This window comes from Triticum aestivum, chromosome 4A, assembly GCF_018294505.1.
Source record: "Triticum aestivum cultivar Chinese Spring chromosome 4A, IWGSC CS RefSeq v2.1, whole genome shotgun sequence".
NCBI classification, from domain to species: domain Eukaryota; kingdom Viridiplantae; phylum Streptophyta; class Magnoliopsida; order Poales; family Poaceae; genus Triticum; species Triticum aestivum.
In genome coordinates this window covers 547,502,680-547,521,797 of record NC_057803.1, presented here as the reverse complement: position 1 = coordinate 547,521,797, position 19,118 = coordinate 547,502,680, and the positions used below count along the sequence as shown (strand labels likewise).

At 41.6% G+C, this 19,118-nt stretch overlaps 1 protein-coding gene across 2 annotated transcripts; it reads left to right on the top strand.

The window, feature by feature from the left end:
• Nucleotides 1-5,681: 5,681 nt before the first annotated feature.
• On the top strand, nucleotides 5,682-18,812 carry LOC123086872 (probable pre-mRNA-splicing factor ATP-dependent RNA helicase DEAH4). Of its 2 annotated transcripts, XM_044508694.1 has the most exons (16): nucleotides 5,689-6,001; nucleotides 6,405-6,497; nucleotides 6,580-6,684; nucleotides 8,504-8,721; nucleotides 10,312-10,364; nucleotides 11,006-11,122; nucleotides 12,225-12,316; nucleotides 13,046-13,132; nucleotides 13,282-13,496; nucleotides 14,021-14,113; nucleotides 14,462-14,585; nucleotides 14,670-14,811; nucleotides 16,093-16,162; nucleotides 17,543-17,700; nucleotides 18,133-18,308; nucleotides 18,399-18,812. In XM_044508694.1, the coding sequence occupies exons 1-16, from the start codon at nucleotides 5,778-5,780 to the stop codon at nucleotides 18,547-18,549; spliced, it is 2,118 nt and encodes a 705-aa protein (XP_044364629.1). In that variant the 5' UTR covers nucleotides 5,689-5,777; the 3' UTR covers nucleotides 18,550-18,812. The 2 variants fall into 2 exon arrangements, 1 of the variants encoding a protein (XP_044364629.1); XR_006441152.1 differs by lacking the exon at nucleotides 18,399-18,812 and having other exon boundaries at nucleotides 5,682-6,001; nucleotides 17,500-17,700; nucleotides 18,133-18,249.
• Nucleotides 18,813-19,118: the final 306 nt, after the last annotated feature.

The following is a 19,118-nucleotide window of genomic DNA, read 5'->3' as shown; positions in this document are numbered from 1 at the left end:
ACAAGTCAGCGATAGCACTGAGCAAGAACCCTGTCTTCCATGACAGGAGCAAACACATCGAGCTACGCTACCACTTCATCAGGCAGTGCGTCGACGACAGCAGCATTGATGTTCTGTACGTCCGCACAAGTGACCAGCTTGCTGACATTCTCACCAAGGCGCTCGGACGGATCCATTTCCAGGAGATGCGTGATCGGGTGGGAATCGTCAGATGCAAGCAAACCTAGCTAAGGGGGAGTTTGTTGCACAATAAGCTAGTTGTTGCTAGCAGTCTAGCGTCAGAGTAGTTGTTTTTCTTCAATTAAAAGTTCAGTTAGCATGTTTCGTCTGTTTCGTCAGGTTAGTTAGATGCCAGCTCCCACGAGACGCGGTCTGTGTGATCCGTGGAGAATTTGTAGGCGTCGTGGACCAGTTGCTCGATCGTGGGATGGCACGATTCAGTAGGAGCGCTGGAGCCGCGGCATAATCGTTTTCTGTTAAGGAATAAAAGGGGAGGAAAGCTGAAAAGCAGCAGGCATTACGCTGCACAAAACTCTCCAGTGTTCAACTAACTAGCGAATACAGAGAGAGAGGCGACAACGAGGAGGAGGAGGAAGAATTGATAAAACTAGAAAACAACCAGTTGAAGATTAATAACACGCCAAAAATTATGTAGTGATCGGATCTCAGAAATTCGTGTAAGGGGCAAATCTAGATTGGACTAGCTCTCACTAAAACTGAAAAAAAAACCAGAGGAGTTCAGGCTTCGGACTCTTTTCTTAGTACAATTCCAATGTAAATAGACTGATGTGCCCTCTATCCCTAAATACCTAGCCCCACTATTGATGTTTGTTGCATGATGATGAAGGCGCGTCATGCAAATCGTTCGAGCCCTTGATGAAGTATAGCTTAACCATATGCGGCTGTTTGATCAACTTTCACCCTTTGGAAAAGGGACTTCAGTTTTGTAATCATTGCTATCTTATAGTCCCACCAATTGTGACGAATATGTGTCTCTTCTCCTTTCCCATTACATCCATGCTAAATTCCTCCAATATGTTTCTCTTGCCTCCGATGGAGAGGTTCCTGGCCACGGTCACAAGCTTCTCTATACGGAATCAGATGCTGCTCCTCATGGTTCATTGATTGTGAGGGGTTCGCTTGCAGTTCCTAATCTACAAGATTGCAAGAAAAAATTGGATGGCATTGGCAAACTCATTACCGCTGCCAACCGTGGCACTTTGGTCAAATTGGTCATCATTGCTCAAAGCTATTTACCACCTTATTCCTCTTATCCTGCCAAATGAGACGACCAAAATCATTACCAAGCTTGAACGATATTTTCTCCAGGTGGCGACAGATGAGGTCTCGGGGAGATGCAAAGTGAAGTGGGAATTAGTATTCCACCCGACTGCACTTGGGGGATTGGAATTCTTAACTTCGACAATTTTGCAAGAGCACTTCGGCTCCAATGGTTGTGCTTAGAATGGACCGAGGCCATCTATGGCTTGAGTGGGCTTGGGAATCCAGTGCAACGTCGAGGACATGAACCTTTTCTACAAGTGCACTACGGTTACTGCTCGAGATGGAAGCAAGACCAGATTTTGGCATACACCATGGCTCAATGGTGCAAAACTAAAGGATATCACCCCCTCAGATCGAGTTGTCCAAACTCAAGAATGATGGGATATGTAAGATTTACATCACCCGGGTTTATATCTGGCCATGGGCCGGGCCGGGCCGGGCTTGGGCCAGGCCTAAAAAATCCCATGGCAGAAAACTGAGGCCCAGGCCCTCCCAGGCCCTACCATCAGGCCTACTTTTCAAGCCCAAACCCGGCCCATCTGGTAAAAAGCCCTGAAAAGCCCTTAGGGCTTAGGGCCGTGGGCTGGGCCTCTTCCTTAAAATGTCAATATGCTAAGCCCAAGCCCGCCCAAGCCCTGCTGGTGGGCTCAAAACTCAGGCCCAAGCCCGACCCAGGGTCAAGCCCATTGGGCCTAGGCCCTGGATTTTAGGGCCGGGCCTGGGTGGGCCGACAGGGCTGGGCCTGAGATGGCCAGGACTACCCGGGTTCAACACAAGTCACCTAATGGAATTCTACTCCCTTTAGGGACTTTTCTGTGATGTGCACTTAAGCGAGAAGGCGTCTGATTCTATAACATCACATGTGATCCCTTCCAGAGTTTACTCCTCTGGTTCAATTATAAAAAAAAGTTAGACGATCCATTGCGATGCTCACATCGTGGGAAATTTCAAATGAGAGGAATGCTTGGGTATTTAGGTATATTTATACCTTGCCAACATCAAGCGGAAGGCTATGTGTTGGGAATCATCGGCGGTAAACATTTGAGATCGATCATGGCGTGATAGTAGTTCCTTATGTGTATTTCCACCCTCAGGCAGGCATTGTAATCCTAAATCGCCTTCTTAATCAATGAAATGAGGCAAAATCTGTTCCTCATGTTTAAAAAAACCATCTGCCTCCGCCCATGGCCTGTGCCCTTCACCACCAGGACGCTCCGCCTCGTTCATTGCTTCTGTCAGCGGCCTGTCGTCCACCTTAGTATGTTTACTTGCCACAAAAATGCCACCGCCGTAGAGGATCGCCACAACTAGAGGTCCACGAAGGTATTGCTATCCAACACCACTAAAAGTAGGACTAATGTTCTAACTCCAGTGCAAATATTCTTCCTCTACTTAAAATCAAATATAACTATCATCGCTGAAAGAATTCCTCTTTTCTTTCCATGTCCTCTCTCACTATGGTAGTTTATGCCTGCTAGGTGCTTGATGGAATTCCTAGACATGCATTTTTGAGGAAGGTATGACAAATAATCCAGGTGAAGTGATTAATTGATGATATTCACCTGATGTCCCTTCCCGGAGTAGATATAAGTTCTTTCTTAGCATGCTAGAGAAGAGATGACTCGTGATGGGAAAACCAACACACTCATAGAGTGACTCGTTACTGATGTTGGGGAAACCATTATGACTCCAAAAAAAATTCACATTTTCTTTTAAAAAATATGTGTGAGTTTTAAATTTGTTCATGTTTTTTTATAGATTTAGAAAAACGCTCATCAAATAAGAAACGGAAAACAAAAGGAAAGAGCCGAAGAGAACCAGGTTAAAAGGAAAAATACAAGAGAAAAAAACAAAAGGAGAAAAACAAGGATAGAAAAAGAATCAGGAATCTATGGAACTTGTGCGCACCCATTGTCGTAGTTGGGCCGGCCAACCCGGTCATCCATCCTGCTTGCACGTTGTAGGTTCTATCCTTCCCGACGAGCAAAGAATAGCATTTTTTTGGAATATACCTACTTGAAATATATAAACGTTTGCAAAGCAAAAATTTAGTATTGTAGGACAAGCCAACCCAATAGGGTGTATGCTTGAACTTTGAAATAGGCTATGGTGTAGCTCAGTAGCTCAAAACAAAAAGGTAAAAAAAAGATAAACCCAAGCACCCTGCTACCTTCGGCCATGTTGTCATCGTCGTCATTGTCGCGAATTTTGGTGTTGCTAATCTACCAGTTCTTAGTTTCTTTCGTACTCTCTCTGTCCAAAAAAAACTTGTCCCAAGTTTATCCCTTAAATGGATGTATTTAGGATTAACTTGATGCTAGATACATCCATTTGAGGGACAAGCTTTCTCGAACGAAGGGAGTACCTTTTTTCCTTCTGATTTTTGTTTTTCTTCTTTTTTTAAAAAAAATGAACATTTTCTAAAAAAATATGATTTTTTAAATAAATCCATTTTTTTAGAAAAGGAGGATGACCCCTGGCCTCTGCATCTGGTCGATGCATACGGCCACTTTATTAATTATTATCACAAAACCTTATAAAGTCATACAACAGCAAGATTAAAGTCACCGTTTAAGCAACATCTGTCGCTACACCTATCCAAATGATGAAGGGGCGCATATAGTCTGGGCCTAATACCAAACAGACATCGCAGCCAAACCTAAACATCTAAGACCTGAGGTCCCAACCAGGACGCCTGCCGGGTATGGGGCACCTACCAGTCCGGCGCACTCCTCAACCAGGACGCCTGCCGGGTATGATGCCGCCGCAGCCACCTGCCACAAATCCATCTTCAGAGTTGTACTATTGCATGTACTGTGCCAGGTCTTTCTGCCATCGACGCCACCACGATGCCCGACAGCGTCGTCCTCCTGCGCGAGTCCATCCTCCCACAGCGAACTCCGAATCTGCACTGCGCCACGCCGTCAAGATCTGTCGCCATCAATGTGTAGGATGAAGCACCGCTCCACCAAAGAACCCGTCCACTGGTCCCTCGATCACGTGTGTACCTCAAAAAATGACGCCCCCAAGGGAGGAACGACACCAGAGCGCCGCCGTCATCCGATCATCCGATTTAGGGTTCCCCCAGAGGTAGCAGAGAGTGGCCTTGAACTTCTCCACGGCGATGCCTTCAAGAAGGGAACGACGCAGATAGCGCCGCCACCGCCGGCCTTAGCAGAAGCCGAAGGCAAGTTTTCACCCAGATCAGTTCGAAGGAATCCAACTCTCGTGCACGGGCCGCCGTCACCACCAGCACCACCAGGCAGACCCTGGAGTACCGGCAATCAGCGAGCCACCGGCACCACCGCATCCAGATCGCCGGCCACGCCGGGCCGCCGCCATCCCCCACGCCGTCCGGTTCAGAGACGGAGCTGCCGACCACACATAGGGACCGCCGCCGCCTGCACATGCCGGAGCGCCGCCGAGATCCCAGCGCCCGCCACCGCTTGCCGAAGCCAACCGCCGCCCGAGCACTGGCGCCACCGTGGAGCCATCAGATCGGGGAGGGAGACGTCGCGCGCCGACCACCCTAGCGGACCCCGCCGCACGCCCGAGCGCCGGCGCCACCGCGACGCCATCAGATCGGGAGGAGGAAGAGCCCGCGCCTCGCCGCCCCGCGCAAACCACGCCGCTGCCATCACCGCAGCGCCACCAAAAGGGAGTCCCGCAGATCCACCGGCGACACGACCTGCCGCCGAGCCGAGTGCCGCCGCGAGGGCCGGCCGTCCCGCGCCGCCCAGGAGCCTCGCGAGGAGGGAGGAAGCCCCGCCGCCGCCGGCGCACGCGCGGGCTTTGCCCGGCGGCGTCCCCTGGCGGTGGCGAGGGAGAAGGAAGGCGAAGGAAGGGAGCGGCGGCGGCGATCTAGGGTTCCACCCGGGCCGCTCGCGGGAGCGGCACGGGGTGGATATTTTTAAATTTCAAGAACACTTTAAAAATTATGATCATTTAAAAAATCCAAAGAGAATTTTGAAACAATTCATGAAATCCTTTAAATATTTATTTACATATTTTTCAAAAAGAGAATATTTTTAATATTCATGAATATAATTTGAACTTCTTAAACATTTTCTGTGTTCATTCTTCTAAATTCGTGCCTTTTTAATCTATGAATTAGGAAACACGCGACACGTGTGTATGTTGCGAAGTCGTCGATGACATCACTTACAGAATCTGCACAGCGCGGGTGTGATTTGCATGGTGGATCAATGGTTGGCCGTCCGTCGCCCCGCAGCATGTTCTTGCGCTAGCTATACGTTACAGACAAAGTTTTCGAAAAACATAAAAAAATGGGCTAAAAAACTGGTTCCACTACAAAAACCGGCCGAAACCGGTTAGCTCCTGTGAGTGGAATAGAACGACTGGGCGAAGAATAGACGCGCCCGAACCACGCACGCTTGAACTTTGAAAGCCGTCGACCATCTGCCTGCCCTCTGCGCAGCCCAGTGGCTCAAAAAAAAAAAAAACTAAACCCTAGCACCCCGGTTCCTTCGGAGATGCCGTCGCCGTCGCCGTCGCGGCTGCCGGTGCTGCCAATCTCGGAGCACGAGGACGAGATCGTGGCCGCCGTGGAGGCGAACCCGGTGATCGTGGTCATCGGCGAGACCGGCTCCGGCAAGAGCACCCAGCTCTCCCAGATCCTCCACCGTCGAGGCTACACCCGCCGCGGTGCTATTGCGGTCACCCAGCCCCGCCGTGTCGCGGCCGTCTCCGTCTCCAGGTGCTCCCCTCTCTCCCAAGCGTGCGCGCATAGTTCAATTTGCTAGAGTGTGGGCTAGTTGCGTGGGAGGTAGGCGCCAGGGAGGCAGGGAGCATATGGTTCTACTTCCTGATCTATCATGCTACCATTTTTGTCTTCCTTGTGGGCTGCGAGGGTGCATTTAGGTCAATTGGCTGGATTGGGAGGAGGATGCAATCGAATCGATTGTGTATCAAGAACTATGTATGGGTCTATATGCCCGTGGAGATACCAAACTCTGATATATTACAAATTACAATAGGAACATAATGCTCGACTGGAGTATCATTTTGTTGCACAGAAAATACATTAAGAGCATAAACACCTAGAAGGAACTGCCCTGTATGATACCTGGAATGCCGACAGTAACTTCAATTATTTTCAGGAGGGTGGCACAAGAGCTCGGTGTCTCCATTGGGGAAGAAGTTGGTTATGCTATTCGGTTTGAAGACCGAACTTCAGAAAAGACTAAGATCAAGTAAGCTTCAGAAAGATTGAATTCTCTTGTAACTTAAGCATGTCCTGAGTTCTTGGATTGAATATTTTGAATCAATTCGTAGGTACCTCACAGATGGTGTTCTTCTGCGGGAAAGCCTTTCAAATCCTGAGTTGAAGCAATACTCAGTAATTATCTTGGACGAAGCTCATGAACGTAGCTTGAACACGTATGGTCATCTTTATGTTACATAGATTTACAGGAATCTTTATCAAAATTTAGAGTGTTTTTAATCAAGTTTTATTGAAGTACAGTTTGCCAAGCTCTAGCATAAATGCATAGCACAATAGAGTAAGAACTTTGAAGCTATCAAACTAGTAGGATGACCAAATACTGTTATTTCGGCATCTCTTATCATATCGTGTATTGAGTTTGAACATATGTAACCTATACTAGCAATTTGGCTTCTCTGTCCAATTTATAATCTGAGTTGTGAACTTGGGTTAAAATGAACTTTGTACTATCCTATTTGATGCCTTCTTTCTCGACTAGTAGGAATTTACTGCACAGTACATACCAAATAATTAATTGACCACTCACTAATATATGTTTTCAAATACTCCTCTGTCCTATACTAATTGACGCTCAAATAGATGTATCTAGACATATTTCGGTGCTAGATACATCCGTTTGAGCGCAAATTAATATGGGACGGAGGAAGTAATATATAACAGTAACACATTACCTAAATTGTAATTTTCTCTAGTACATGCTTACTTGGTTACTCTTTAGATGAGATGGCCTCTGACTGCAAACATAAAGTAACTTCTAGCTCTTGGATGCATATGTTGATGTTGTACCAAAGTAGAGTTACTTGGGTTGTAGGGGTGAGAGGCTCTAGGGAAAGTTTACCACTGGCATGCTATTGCTGCTTTGATAATACTCCCTCCGTCCCATAATGTAAGAAGTTTTTTGACACTAGTGTAGTGTCAAAAAACGTCTTACATTATGGGACGGGGGGAGTAGAAGGTAATCGGAAGACTGGCAATTTAAACATTAGGGTAACAACTGAAAGAGGGAGCACATGGATTAGGATAGCAGCTGGAAGAGGGACCAGCTTGCAGTCACACTTAAATACTTAATGCTGATAATCACATATTCACACTCGTTGTTCTGCATGAGTTGATACTATTCTATCTTTACCCCGACTTTCTGCAGCATAGCTCAACAGATTCAAAAGTCACATGAGAGAATAACAAATTGGATTCAAACTTCCAATAACATACTCATCAGGACCAGCTATCTGGTTGTGGGAACCTGTGAATGTAATCTAGCTACCATAGTCTTGAAATGATGCTATTTTCTTCCTTTGTTTTAGTGTGCTTACTTGGTTACTCTTTAGATGAGATGGCCTCTGACTGCAAACATAAAGTAACTTCTAGCTCTTGGATGCATATGTTGATGTTGTACCGAAGTAGAGTTACTTGGGTTGTAGGGGTGAGAGGCTCTAGGGAAAGTTTACCACTGGCATGCTATCGCTGCTTTGATAATACTCCCTCCGTCCCATAATGTAAGAAGTTTTTTGACACTAGTGTAGTGTCAAAAAACGTCTTACATTATGGGACGGGGGGAGTAGAAGGTAATCGGAAGACTGGCAATTTAAACATTAGGGTAACAACTGAAAGAGGGAGCACATGGATTAGGATAGCAGCTGGAAGAGGGACCAGCTTGCAGTCACACTTAAATACTTAATGCTGATAATCACATATTCACACTCGTTCTTCTGCATGAGTTGATACTATTCTATCTTTACCCCGACTTTCTGCAGCATAGCTCAACAGATTCAAAAGTCACATGAGAGAATAACAAATTGGATTCAAACTTCCAATAACATACTCATCAGGACCAGCTATCTGGTTGTGGGAACCTGTGAATGTAATCTAGCTACCATAGTCTTGAAATGATGCTATTTTCTTCCTTTGTTTTAGTGTGGCGTTGATTGTGAACTTATCTGTAGTGGCTCATTTTGATGTTTTTTTTGGTTACAGTGATATCCTTTTAGGTTTAATGAAAAGATTGATCAAACATCGAGCTTCAGATTTGAAAGTTCTCATCACTTCGGCGACTCTCGATGGTTTGAAAGTGTCAAATTTCTTCTCTGGATGTCCTGTGTTGAACATCCCTGGAACTATATTCCCTGTGGAGAAGTTTTACAGCACAGATCGTCCAACAAATTATATTGAATCTTCTCTCAGAACAGCTATAGGTATGGATAATTTTTTGTTTGTGTAACTATTGCAGTTATAAACTTTTACAATAGAATGCCAATATTTTTTTGGTGCTTCCTAAGTAGGCAAATAGCTATATGTATTCATCACTTTTCCATTACATCAATCAGAAATTGATTCATTGTCAGCAGACCTAAGATTTTGATCTAATGTCGTGAATGTACAAGAGGGCATTTGGATTTATAGTGGTATGCGGGTAACAGGTCAGTACCCCTTGAGTTGCTGTTGGATACTGCGTTGGTCAAATTGGCTGGTAGAGACGAAAGTGTGTAGGGGCAGAGCCATTTCCTTTTATTATTTTAAGACTTCAAGGCACTTGGTCGTAATACAAAAATGCAGTTAACTCTATCATTCTAACAGAAAAGCACAATTTGCATGTCCAACTGAATCCAAGTGCAGCTAACAAACTTCTGTTGTTTAGGTTTCTAGCTCTAGAAACCGCAGTGAGAGTAGGCGTGTTTCCATTCGTTTTCTCTGTTTCTAGGTAGATACCGCTGTGAGATTTTTGTGTGCCAGTCTGCAGTGGCGGCTGTCTTGTATGGACTCAGTGCTCTCTTCTTAAAGATAAGATGTGCAAAGCTTTTGCATGTTCTCTGAAATAGACCATTTTTTCACTTTGGCTGTTTCTACTTATTTCATGTGTTTATCAAGAATATCCATTTGAGCCATTTGAGCCACTTTGTTTATCAAGAATATCCCTGCAAATTGGCTTAACTTTAACCACTGTGGAGAAGTTTATCAAGAATATCCATTTGAGCCATTAATGTATGCATATCGTACATCATTTCATGTGTTTTTATATAATATACTATCCAACAAAGGGCTCTTATTATTTGGAAAAGGTAAAGAAAATAAAATGTTTGCTCTCATGAGGATTTGATAATCTAGGATGACTCCATCCCTTTCATAGTTGTTCGTCTGATTTTGACATATCCATTGGTGATTGGTTCAACATCTGATGAGAATATTCCCTTAAGTAGTAGCACTTTGTCCCTGATGAGTAGGTCCTGTACACCCCACCAAACACTAGGATACCCACATATCCTAGACCACTGACAAACCCCCTCCCCGCTGTTGATTCTGCCACTGTACTGGCTGCAATTTGCCTCCCTTGTCGTCTTGTTGCCATCGTGTGGCTGTCACTGTCTTTGATGTAAAGGGAGGTGGTGCAAGTGTGGGATTGTGGTGGTGTGAGTTGCTATGTCAAAAAGATCAGCCTTGGGAGGGTCATGTACTACTGGTTTCTGGGTCATTCCCTTGGCTCTTATCCATTTGACACTATTAAAAATTTGAAGGGCATTGACATGAAGGCGTATACAAACTACAGGTTTGCCAGCTAACTGCCTGCATGCCTTTTGGTGGCATGGAAATTATTTCATGCATGCATAAATATGATCAGAGAGTAATGTTTATATTGTATGACTAATTATTGGTAGAAACTAACATCGATTATAGGGAAGTCATTTAATTATGTCTTTAGGCTTGTTTAAAGTTTTGGCCCTGATGATTTATATAATTGTTGGAGATCTTATTTTCGGTAATAATACCCATAGATTTTTCTCCAACAGATATACATGTTAAGGAAGCTCCTGGGGATGTATTAATATTTATGACAGGAAAGGTCAGTATCTCAAAATTGGCCACTGTTTATGCTCTCATTATCTTATATGCAACTTGAAGGACATTATGTGGTCTTTGACACTAAGGAAAGACCTTGACCTGTTTCTTAGCTGATTTAATTGCAGTTTATATTAGTTTGTCCTCTTTTCTTGCATTGTTAGTGTATCTATATCTATATATACCTACTAATAATGTCATTAGTGCTTCTGCCCGTCCGCCATCAATAATTTTGCAATAAAGTCCCTGTGTTTTTTGGTATTCAATAATACCGAGAGTCCCAGTTTGTCCTTAAGGTTTTAAGACAATTACTTGAGATGGTTTTACTGCCTACTACCACTTGGCCCTAATTTGTGACCAAATTACACATTATTCTTATAAGAGAACAAAATATTCAGAAAATATTTTCTCTTGATTATCTTACCTGATTCCTTTTTGAATTTTGATACTGTATTTTATTCCTCCCATCTAGAGTGACTGATAATTTTAATTTTGGAATACCTGTAGAACTTTCATATGTTGTCATTGATATGGTTTTAAAATGTCTGGGAGTATTTTTGCATAACTGAAGGGGCAATGTGTTGGATGCAGAACCCTTACTATTGTTTTGTCATACTTATACAAACTTGTTGGTATCCTTTTCAGGATGACATCGACAAGATGGTGTCAAAATTGGAGGAAAGAATTCAAAATCTTGAGGAAGGATCTTGTATGGATGCTCTTGTCCTACCACTCCATGGTTCTTTGCCACCTGAACAGCAGGCAATCAGTTAATCTCCCGTTGCATATTTTCTTCCTTAATCTTTTACCCCAAAACTTTCCACATATCCATCTCATGAATGCTAGCTTGCTCTCAGTTTTTATTTCGAAATCTTAGGGTGTGCTCTTTTCCCAGCACATGTGTAGCTACAAATCACTTTAAAAAGGTCCCAACTCCCAATTACAAAAATTTCATGGTATGTTTTTTATTTAAAATTTAGCAATTAGGTTCATAGAATTTAAGTTTGACTTTTTTTGCGGTCTACTTGAAGTACTTTGAAATTCACAGTGCACTCGCATAATCTGAAATGAAGCAATATTTATCGCATAAATTCTCTCTTTACTTTAGCCTGTACTTTTTCTAGTTGAGGATGAGCAGCTGGTTTTCTGCATGAATAGTTGAATCCTATAATTTACATCAAGTTTTACTATTTGTAGCATTTCAATAAAACTTTCTGGTATGTGTCAGTTACAAGCCTCCTGAATACCTTACTGGAACATATAATGTCAATCCATCTGAAAACCATATGGTCCTGTAGTAAGGTCTTCTGAATATTTTTTTTCCGAGCACATCGATCACTCCAAATCACATAAAGACTTTCAACTAAGAGGAATATCATGACATGTTCTTTTTTTTTAAGAATTTAGCTATAAGTTCCTGGAACTTAAGTTTGAGTTTTTTTGGGGTCTGTACGAAGTACTTTAAAACCGACAATTTGACAAAAGTTTGATTTATTTCATAAAGTTTTCCTAGTGTTGCTAATAAAAATTGTATACTATGAGAAGCTGATTCGTCTTTCACTCATGATCATATGCTTTTAGAATGTTGCATTGCCTTGCTTTGCAATTGTTTCTTAGCGATCAATTATTGCTACTTGATAGTGTATTTTGTTTTGTGAACCTTTCTGTTGTTATCTTTGAGCTATCACATTCCTACAATATTACCTATTTAAGGTTTTGTGTTAACTATGCACATGATCTTGCTCTCTTACCTCTTTGCTTAGCAGCATCCATTTGTTTTATGTATGTTTGGTTTGATTTCACTTTGGTCGTAAGCATTTGATACCTATAGAATTCTTGCTGATCTGTTGAGTTTTATTTATAGGTTCGGGTATTCTCTCCAGCACCTCCAAATTGTCGACGGTTCATTGTTGCAACAAATGTAGCTGAAACTTCGTTAACTGTAGATGGTGTTGTGTAAGCAAGCAAACATTATCAGTTAAAGTGCACATACGTCCAGTTTCCATTTCCATACTCTTGTTTTTATATTTAATTTTGATTACTGAAATGTTGTGTTTCTAAATTAGGGAATCTATATCGACTTCGCGGTTTTCTAGAAAATAATCAATCAAATACCATATTTTTTACGGACTAGTGTATCACTACATCCTGTTTATCTCCGACACTAGCTTACTTGAATTTTGTAGAAGATTGATTTGTAAAATGTAGATGGCATACTTTTGCCTGTTACGCCATGAATTTCCATCTAACTTACACAACTTTCATTTGACAGCGCTAGTTATATGTGTGAATTCATGATTCATGCATTGTATTGCATCCTGAGGTGTTAGTGTTATGGTTAATAAATTATATATATCACCAAGATAAACATTAAAGCTGTCTTATGCCTGCAGGAGTTGTTAAGAACTGATGTGATCCAGTTATCAACTTCAGTATATATTAATGATTTTAATCGATAACGAATTATCTGTATTATAATCACAGTGTTACTTTGGATGAATGAGATGCTTTTGATTTGTTTTTTTTCCTCATGCTAAAATGCTGATGCAGCAGCAACTACCCAACTGAAACCGGACTATTAAAATTTGCAATATTTTCTGTATATAGCTGAGTACTCAAATGTCCTGCAATTTTGATATTCCCGGAGAGGCATTTTATTAATAGTGCTATATCTTATTTCACCAGGTTTGTTGTTGATTGTGGTTATGTAAAGCAACGCCAGTATAATCCATCAACTGGAATGTATTCACTTGATGTAGTTGAGATTAGCAGGTAAATAGTAATGGGATATGCACTCTGGTTGTCTGTCTGCATCTTATCCAGACTACTTTCATTCACAGATGTCTAGCTACTGTCTCAATTTTTTTGTCTAGCTTTAATACACACAATATGAATCACTGATTTTTTTCATGAATTACTAGAGTGCAAGCTGACCAGCGAGCTGGACGAGCTGGAAGAACTCGGCCTGGCAAGTGTTATAGATTATACCCAAGTTCCATCTACCAAAAGGAGTTTCTCGAGGCTACAATTCCAGAAATTCAACGAACCTCCCTTGCTGGAAGTGTTCTGTATCTGAAATCATTAAATCTTCCTGATATCGACATTCTAAAGTTTGATTTCCTCGACCCACCATCACGTAAGATAAGATTCAGAATCTTTTATTCATAATAATCCTTCTGCGCTCACTTCGTAAAACTTCTTTTCATCTAATTAAGTACTATGTGTGGTAACCTAAGCAGCTGCGGGCTGGTCTTTGTTCAGGCATGTCATAACTTAGTCACCTTTCTTGCGCTGCTGGGTCCAGCCTTGACTATAGAATTTAGTGTGCTGCATCATGCTTGGTCAGCCCAATGACACTAGTTTTGTGGTGCACGAGCCTAACAGGAACGCCAATATAGAAGTTCTTAAAAAAAGTGATTGCGCATAGGTCAGTTAGATGCTGTTTGCATTTGCCATTTTTTATCATCAGTTTATAATATTGCATTTCCTGAAATTGCGTACCACTGTCATTAGCTGCTCACTGTCACTTGTCAGGAATCTGTGACTTCAAAGACCCTCATGGAAACCCCCATTATTTTTGTCCGTAGTGATCCAGGTGGATAAAATTTAGGATTATCTTCTCTGTCTCCTTATTAATGGACCAATGCTTATGACCTGCAGGTGAATCATTAGAAGATGCTTTGAGGCAGTTATACCTCATTGATGCAATTGATGAAAGTGGGCAAATAACAGATGTTGGACGCCTTATGGCAGGTATAAGTTTGAGCATGAAATCAATTGTTATTCAAACCTATCTTGAATGATGTCTGTAGGAAAATTGCTATTATACCAAACCTCATCTATATGCATGAATTGAATTACACACCTGCTATGATGCCCTATCACTAGTTGTAAGTGCTAGATAATAAATTGTCCTCTTTGTTTTAAATCTTACTGTCCAAGGTATTGGAGGATTTCTGTGAAGTAGTTAATAAAAAGTTATTATTTAGTAATTTCGCTGTGTGATTAAAAGGATTATGTAGGATAAGTTTATTTTGTTCTGGTAAATTTTAAATAATCTGATTTGGTTGTCTAAATTGCATGCTGTGATTTTTTTTACAGAGCTCCCTCTTGACCCTTCGCTTTCAAGGACTTTGATTGAAGCTAATGAACTGGGATGTCTGTCTCAGGCATTAACTGTTGCTGCAGTCTTGTCCGCTGAAATCACACTGCGGCAAACTAGAAAGTGACCATTTGTTGTTTTTAATGTATTTCATGTAGAATGGTCCCATTAGCCAATTGTAATGAACTTGTTGCTTCTTATGTACAGCAAGGATATGGAAGGAAAGAGAAAACGGCAAGAGCTCTCTGATGGTTCTGGCTGGGGTGACCATGTACAATTGCTTCAAATATTTGAAAGCTGGGATCAAGCAGACTATGATCCAAGATGGTGCTCAGAACATGATTTACAGGTGAATGAAAATAAAACTGTGATTCAAATATGATGAGAAGAAAATTTGGATGAGTGAGCATTAATCATTGTAAGTTTGTGAACATACATGCAATCATATCGGACCTTATTGGAACAGTCAAGCTGTATCAAGAACTGTTGTCATTGTTATAACAACAGGAGATTAGAGGGCAGTATCATTAGTAACGTGATCACAACAATGATTCGTAGGGGGTTGTACGGCGACCTTATATCGAAGGTCGTCGTACGCCGACAAACTTGACACTTCGATGTTTTTTTAATAGGTTCGGTTGTGACCTAGGCTCCCTGAGTCATTTGAGACTCCCAAACTTGATCCTAGGGTCCCTGAGTGAATTTTGGAGCTCTAGTGCCCTCCCTTTGTTTGTATTCAAGTGAGAGTCAGTGAGGGTACGTGCCCATGGGGGGCTTATATAGGGCTAGGGGTCCTTGACAAGACCAAGGCCACACTTGGTGGTGGTAGGTAGGAGGTGTACATTGGTCAAAGTTGGTCAACTGGTCCATGGTGGACTAGGGAGAGAGGGAGTCCATAGCTTATGGTGGACCAGATCCTCTCATCCCTCCACCCTTGCGGGCTTCTCTCATCTTGGGCCTTCCTTGACTTCTTTTTTTATGTTCTCTTCTCTTATGACTTGTTGACTCGTGTTAGTTGCTTGGACTTTCATTGACTTGACTTGACTTTGTTGTCAAAGACTCAAAGTCTCATGATTCAAATTATGCCCACAACTTCTATTTGAGTTTGTTAAGAGGACAAAGGGAAATGGTATTTTGTTCAACAGAACTGAGGACGCTGACATCATACTGGTTTGATTCTGATGCTTTGTTTAAATGTAAGGATCGTCTAGTATTTTAAATTGAGTGAGTTACTTGAAAGCTAGGGAATTATCTCTTCATAAACAATACCATTTTGTGACGTGTGGCAATGCCTAAGCCTGTAATTCACTGCTCAACGTTTGGCCCACCTGTTCTTTGTCCTTCATTTGTTGGGCATTTTACCTAAACTTGTACTCCCTCTGTTTCATAATATAATATAAGATGTTATTACAACCAATAAGTGAGTATATCGGTTGTAATAACATCTTATATTATGAGCCGGAGGGAATAGTTTACTATTTACAGCTACATACATGACAATAGAAGTATCAAGTATGATTAAGTTGACGTGCATCTATATAATATCTTTGAAAGACTTTGCAGTCGCACTTTGTTTTGTACAAAACAATAGGTTTCGTTCTTTATGTTGACCACCAGACTATCTTTGCAGGTACGGGGCATGAAATTCAGCAAAGATGTGAGAAACCAATTAAGTCAGATTATTCAAAAAATTGCTAAAGGTCAGTTTTCTACTTGTTATATTTTCTGTTTCTCAAAATTCTTGACAAAGTACCCCTTAAAAACTGTTCCCCTGTTTCTCCTATACCGAGACATGTCTCTCTGGTAGAGCTGCTTTTTATATAAAGAACATGTATTGCTTCAGTTTTGATTCCTAAGAATTACCTTCAAAACAAAGCTAAAGAGTGAAGACTAGTGTTATATGCTCTTAGGTTTTTTGCCTTCAGGATCACATGCACCCATTAATGGCTTTGAGACTTGTGTTCCAAAAAATCCACACCTTTACAAGGGCATTCCAAATGCTCTTCCACCATCAGCTCTAAACCATGCAACGTTGGGTCTGAGCTGAGGTGGCAGGACAATTAGTGAAGAATAGATTAAAGTTATATCTACATGTAGATTGTATCTTGTCCCAAACTCCAATGACCTGTGGGAACTCATTTGCACACAAGCAAACGATACATCCGTCATTGAGGATTTAGTATTTCAGCTTGTATCATTACATCCGTCATTTGCACACAAGCAACCGATACATCCGTCATTGAGGATTTAGTATTTCAACTTGTATCGTGATGTGGAACTAATAGATAGAACAATTTACTAATTTAGATAACACCACTGGGAGCACCTAACATGTCTCAGCATATGCCTTTGCAGAATTTGTGAAAAATAAGTATTACAGAAGATGGGTTCAATCCTTCTATCTTCTTTTTTTCTTGCCACTGCACTTATTGTGATATTCTTGCCAACAAAAAATTGCATGTGTTCACCCGTCGAAAGAAAAATGTATACATGTTCGACATGTATTTCCCCCCCAAGTGTACAAGTACTAAAGCAAATTGCGGGTGCATATGATCTTAAGAGCATAAAATTCCAGTCAATAGATGCTTGATGCTCTCTGTAATTTGGATAATCTGTTCAGATCGTGTTGTCAAAATTCTTCTTTATAGAGTATTTGTAGGCTGTATTTTGTCTAATTTTATTTTGAAGTTAAATATAATGAGATAGCAACTAAACAGAACAGCAAATTTTGTTTGTTGAAATAGCACAGCAGATTTTGTCCGTGCACGTACATAATTAGTCTTTGTTGCCTAATGGCAGTATATTTGTTGTCCTTGAATTAAGGCTTCCTATTGTTGAAATGTGAGCAGACATGTGAAATTATTAATGTATATGCTGTCTCCTGTTGAAATTTCAGCACAACACGTCAAATAATCACAATTTATGCACAAAAAAGAGATATTATGACAGCTACACCATGTTGTCTATATCAGTTAAAATACCGTGTACATTGCTCTCCCTGAGATGCTGGAAACTGATTGGAGTATTTCCCATCCAGTTTTGACTGAATTTTATAAGCAAACTTGCTTTGTAAAATTCAGGTCCAACAGATTTGCAAGCAAGGAGAGGACGGAAGAGTGACCCTGACTACAGAAAATTGAGGAGAGCACTTTGTGTAGGATATGGCAACCAGTTAGCTGAGAGGATGATTCATCATAATGGTTACCATACGGTTGGATACAGGACACAACTTGTGCAGGTATAACCTTGATAATTTGTTTGTTAGATTCAGTTAGTTTGCATTCTAGGGGCTAAAAAGTAAGACTGAACCAGTAATACACGCAGAAACTAATACTAGTGTCAAAAACGCTCTTATATTATGGGACGGAGGGAGTATGTCTTATTTGTGCCTGTCTTGACTTTCCTTTGGAATTAATGAAACTGCCAGTCGCTACTTGAAGTTTATAGTTATTTCTCAGCGATGCTTAATAGTTTATTCTAGGGGACATCGAGTTTGTTGTTTGTGCCATTTGGAAACCGTAGTTATGACATGCTGAATATCATTTGTGAAGAACAGTTGTGTCATGCAACAAGAATTCATTGACATATTTAACCTCCTCTTGTGGAACTGTACCTGCTACTTCAATTGTGCAACTCCACTGGCACCTTTCTAAGTACACCTTTTATGCAGGTGCATCCATCTTCTGTACTGGAAGGGGATGAATACGGGAAACTGCCTGTGTATGTCGTCTACCACGAACTAATAAATACTACCCGCCCTTTCATGAGAAATGTTTGTGGGGTCGAGCAGACTTGGGTTAAACCAATCTTGAAGAAGCTTGAGAAACTGAACATAAACAAATTAAGGTATGAAAGCCATGTATTAACAAATGGTTATCATTCCGGTGTCATGATACAATGCTAGCTAGACAAGTAACCTTGAGTGTCTTATTGCAGCGGCGGTTCAAGTGCGTTGATAGATTACGAACCTCTAGAGGAGAAGCAACCAGGCTCGCCGACAAAAGCTGCAGCTGCTAAGCAATCTGATGTGGATAGTAAAATCCAGGCGGCCCGAGAGCGCTACCTTGCACGAAAAGGCAAGAAGTGATATATTAGTGATCTTCCAGTAGTATGATTATTTTGAAGAGAGCGAAGCATGCATAGAGCACATGAACATGAAAAGAGTAAACACATTCGGAACAGAGCTCATAGTCTGATGTATACTAACCAATATCATGGAACAGCCTTAGATCTTCCCTGCCCAATGCCTTGTGGTGTGTTCCGTGATGTACCTTGCTCAGTTTGCGCTTAGATATGAAGCTTAAAGCCCCAAAATTATCCCCGGTTATTCAAGATGTTCATAATTCCGTATCTGGGGCACCTGTGATTGTGGACATTAGAGTGCACTAACACGTGTCGATGTACTGGTGCACTAGGTCGCCGAAATGTGCATCTAAGAGTCCTAGATTTTATTTTTTTACAGAAAGTGACTTACAAGCTGATGTGGACTATTTTTATGGACCTAAATAGCCAGTGAACGTTCGCTTGGGAGGATGGCAATTGTGAATGTCTTCCATGGCAAGTTGTATCGGGGTGGCAATTTTTGAAAAGAATAAAAAATTTGCGGCAAAAAACAGCAGAATTTGCCATCTCCTACCGCATAAAGTTGCCACAAAA

Coding starts and splice junctions, on each gene's coding strand:
- LOC123086872 (XM_044508694.1), top strand. CDS start 5,778: ATGCCGTCGCCGTCGCCGTCGCGGCTGCCGGTGCTGCCAATCTCGGAG. Junction 10,365..11,005: donor TAATATTTATGACAGGAAAG/GTCAGTATCTCA, acceptor TATCCTTTTCAG/GATGACATCGACAAGATGGT. Junction 12,317..13,045: donor TTAACTGTAGATGGTGTTGT/GTAAGCAAGCAA, acceptor TTATTTCACCAG/GTTTGTTGTTGATTGTGGTT.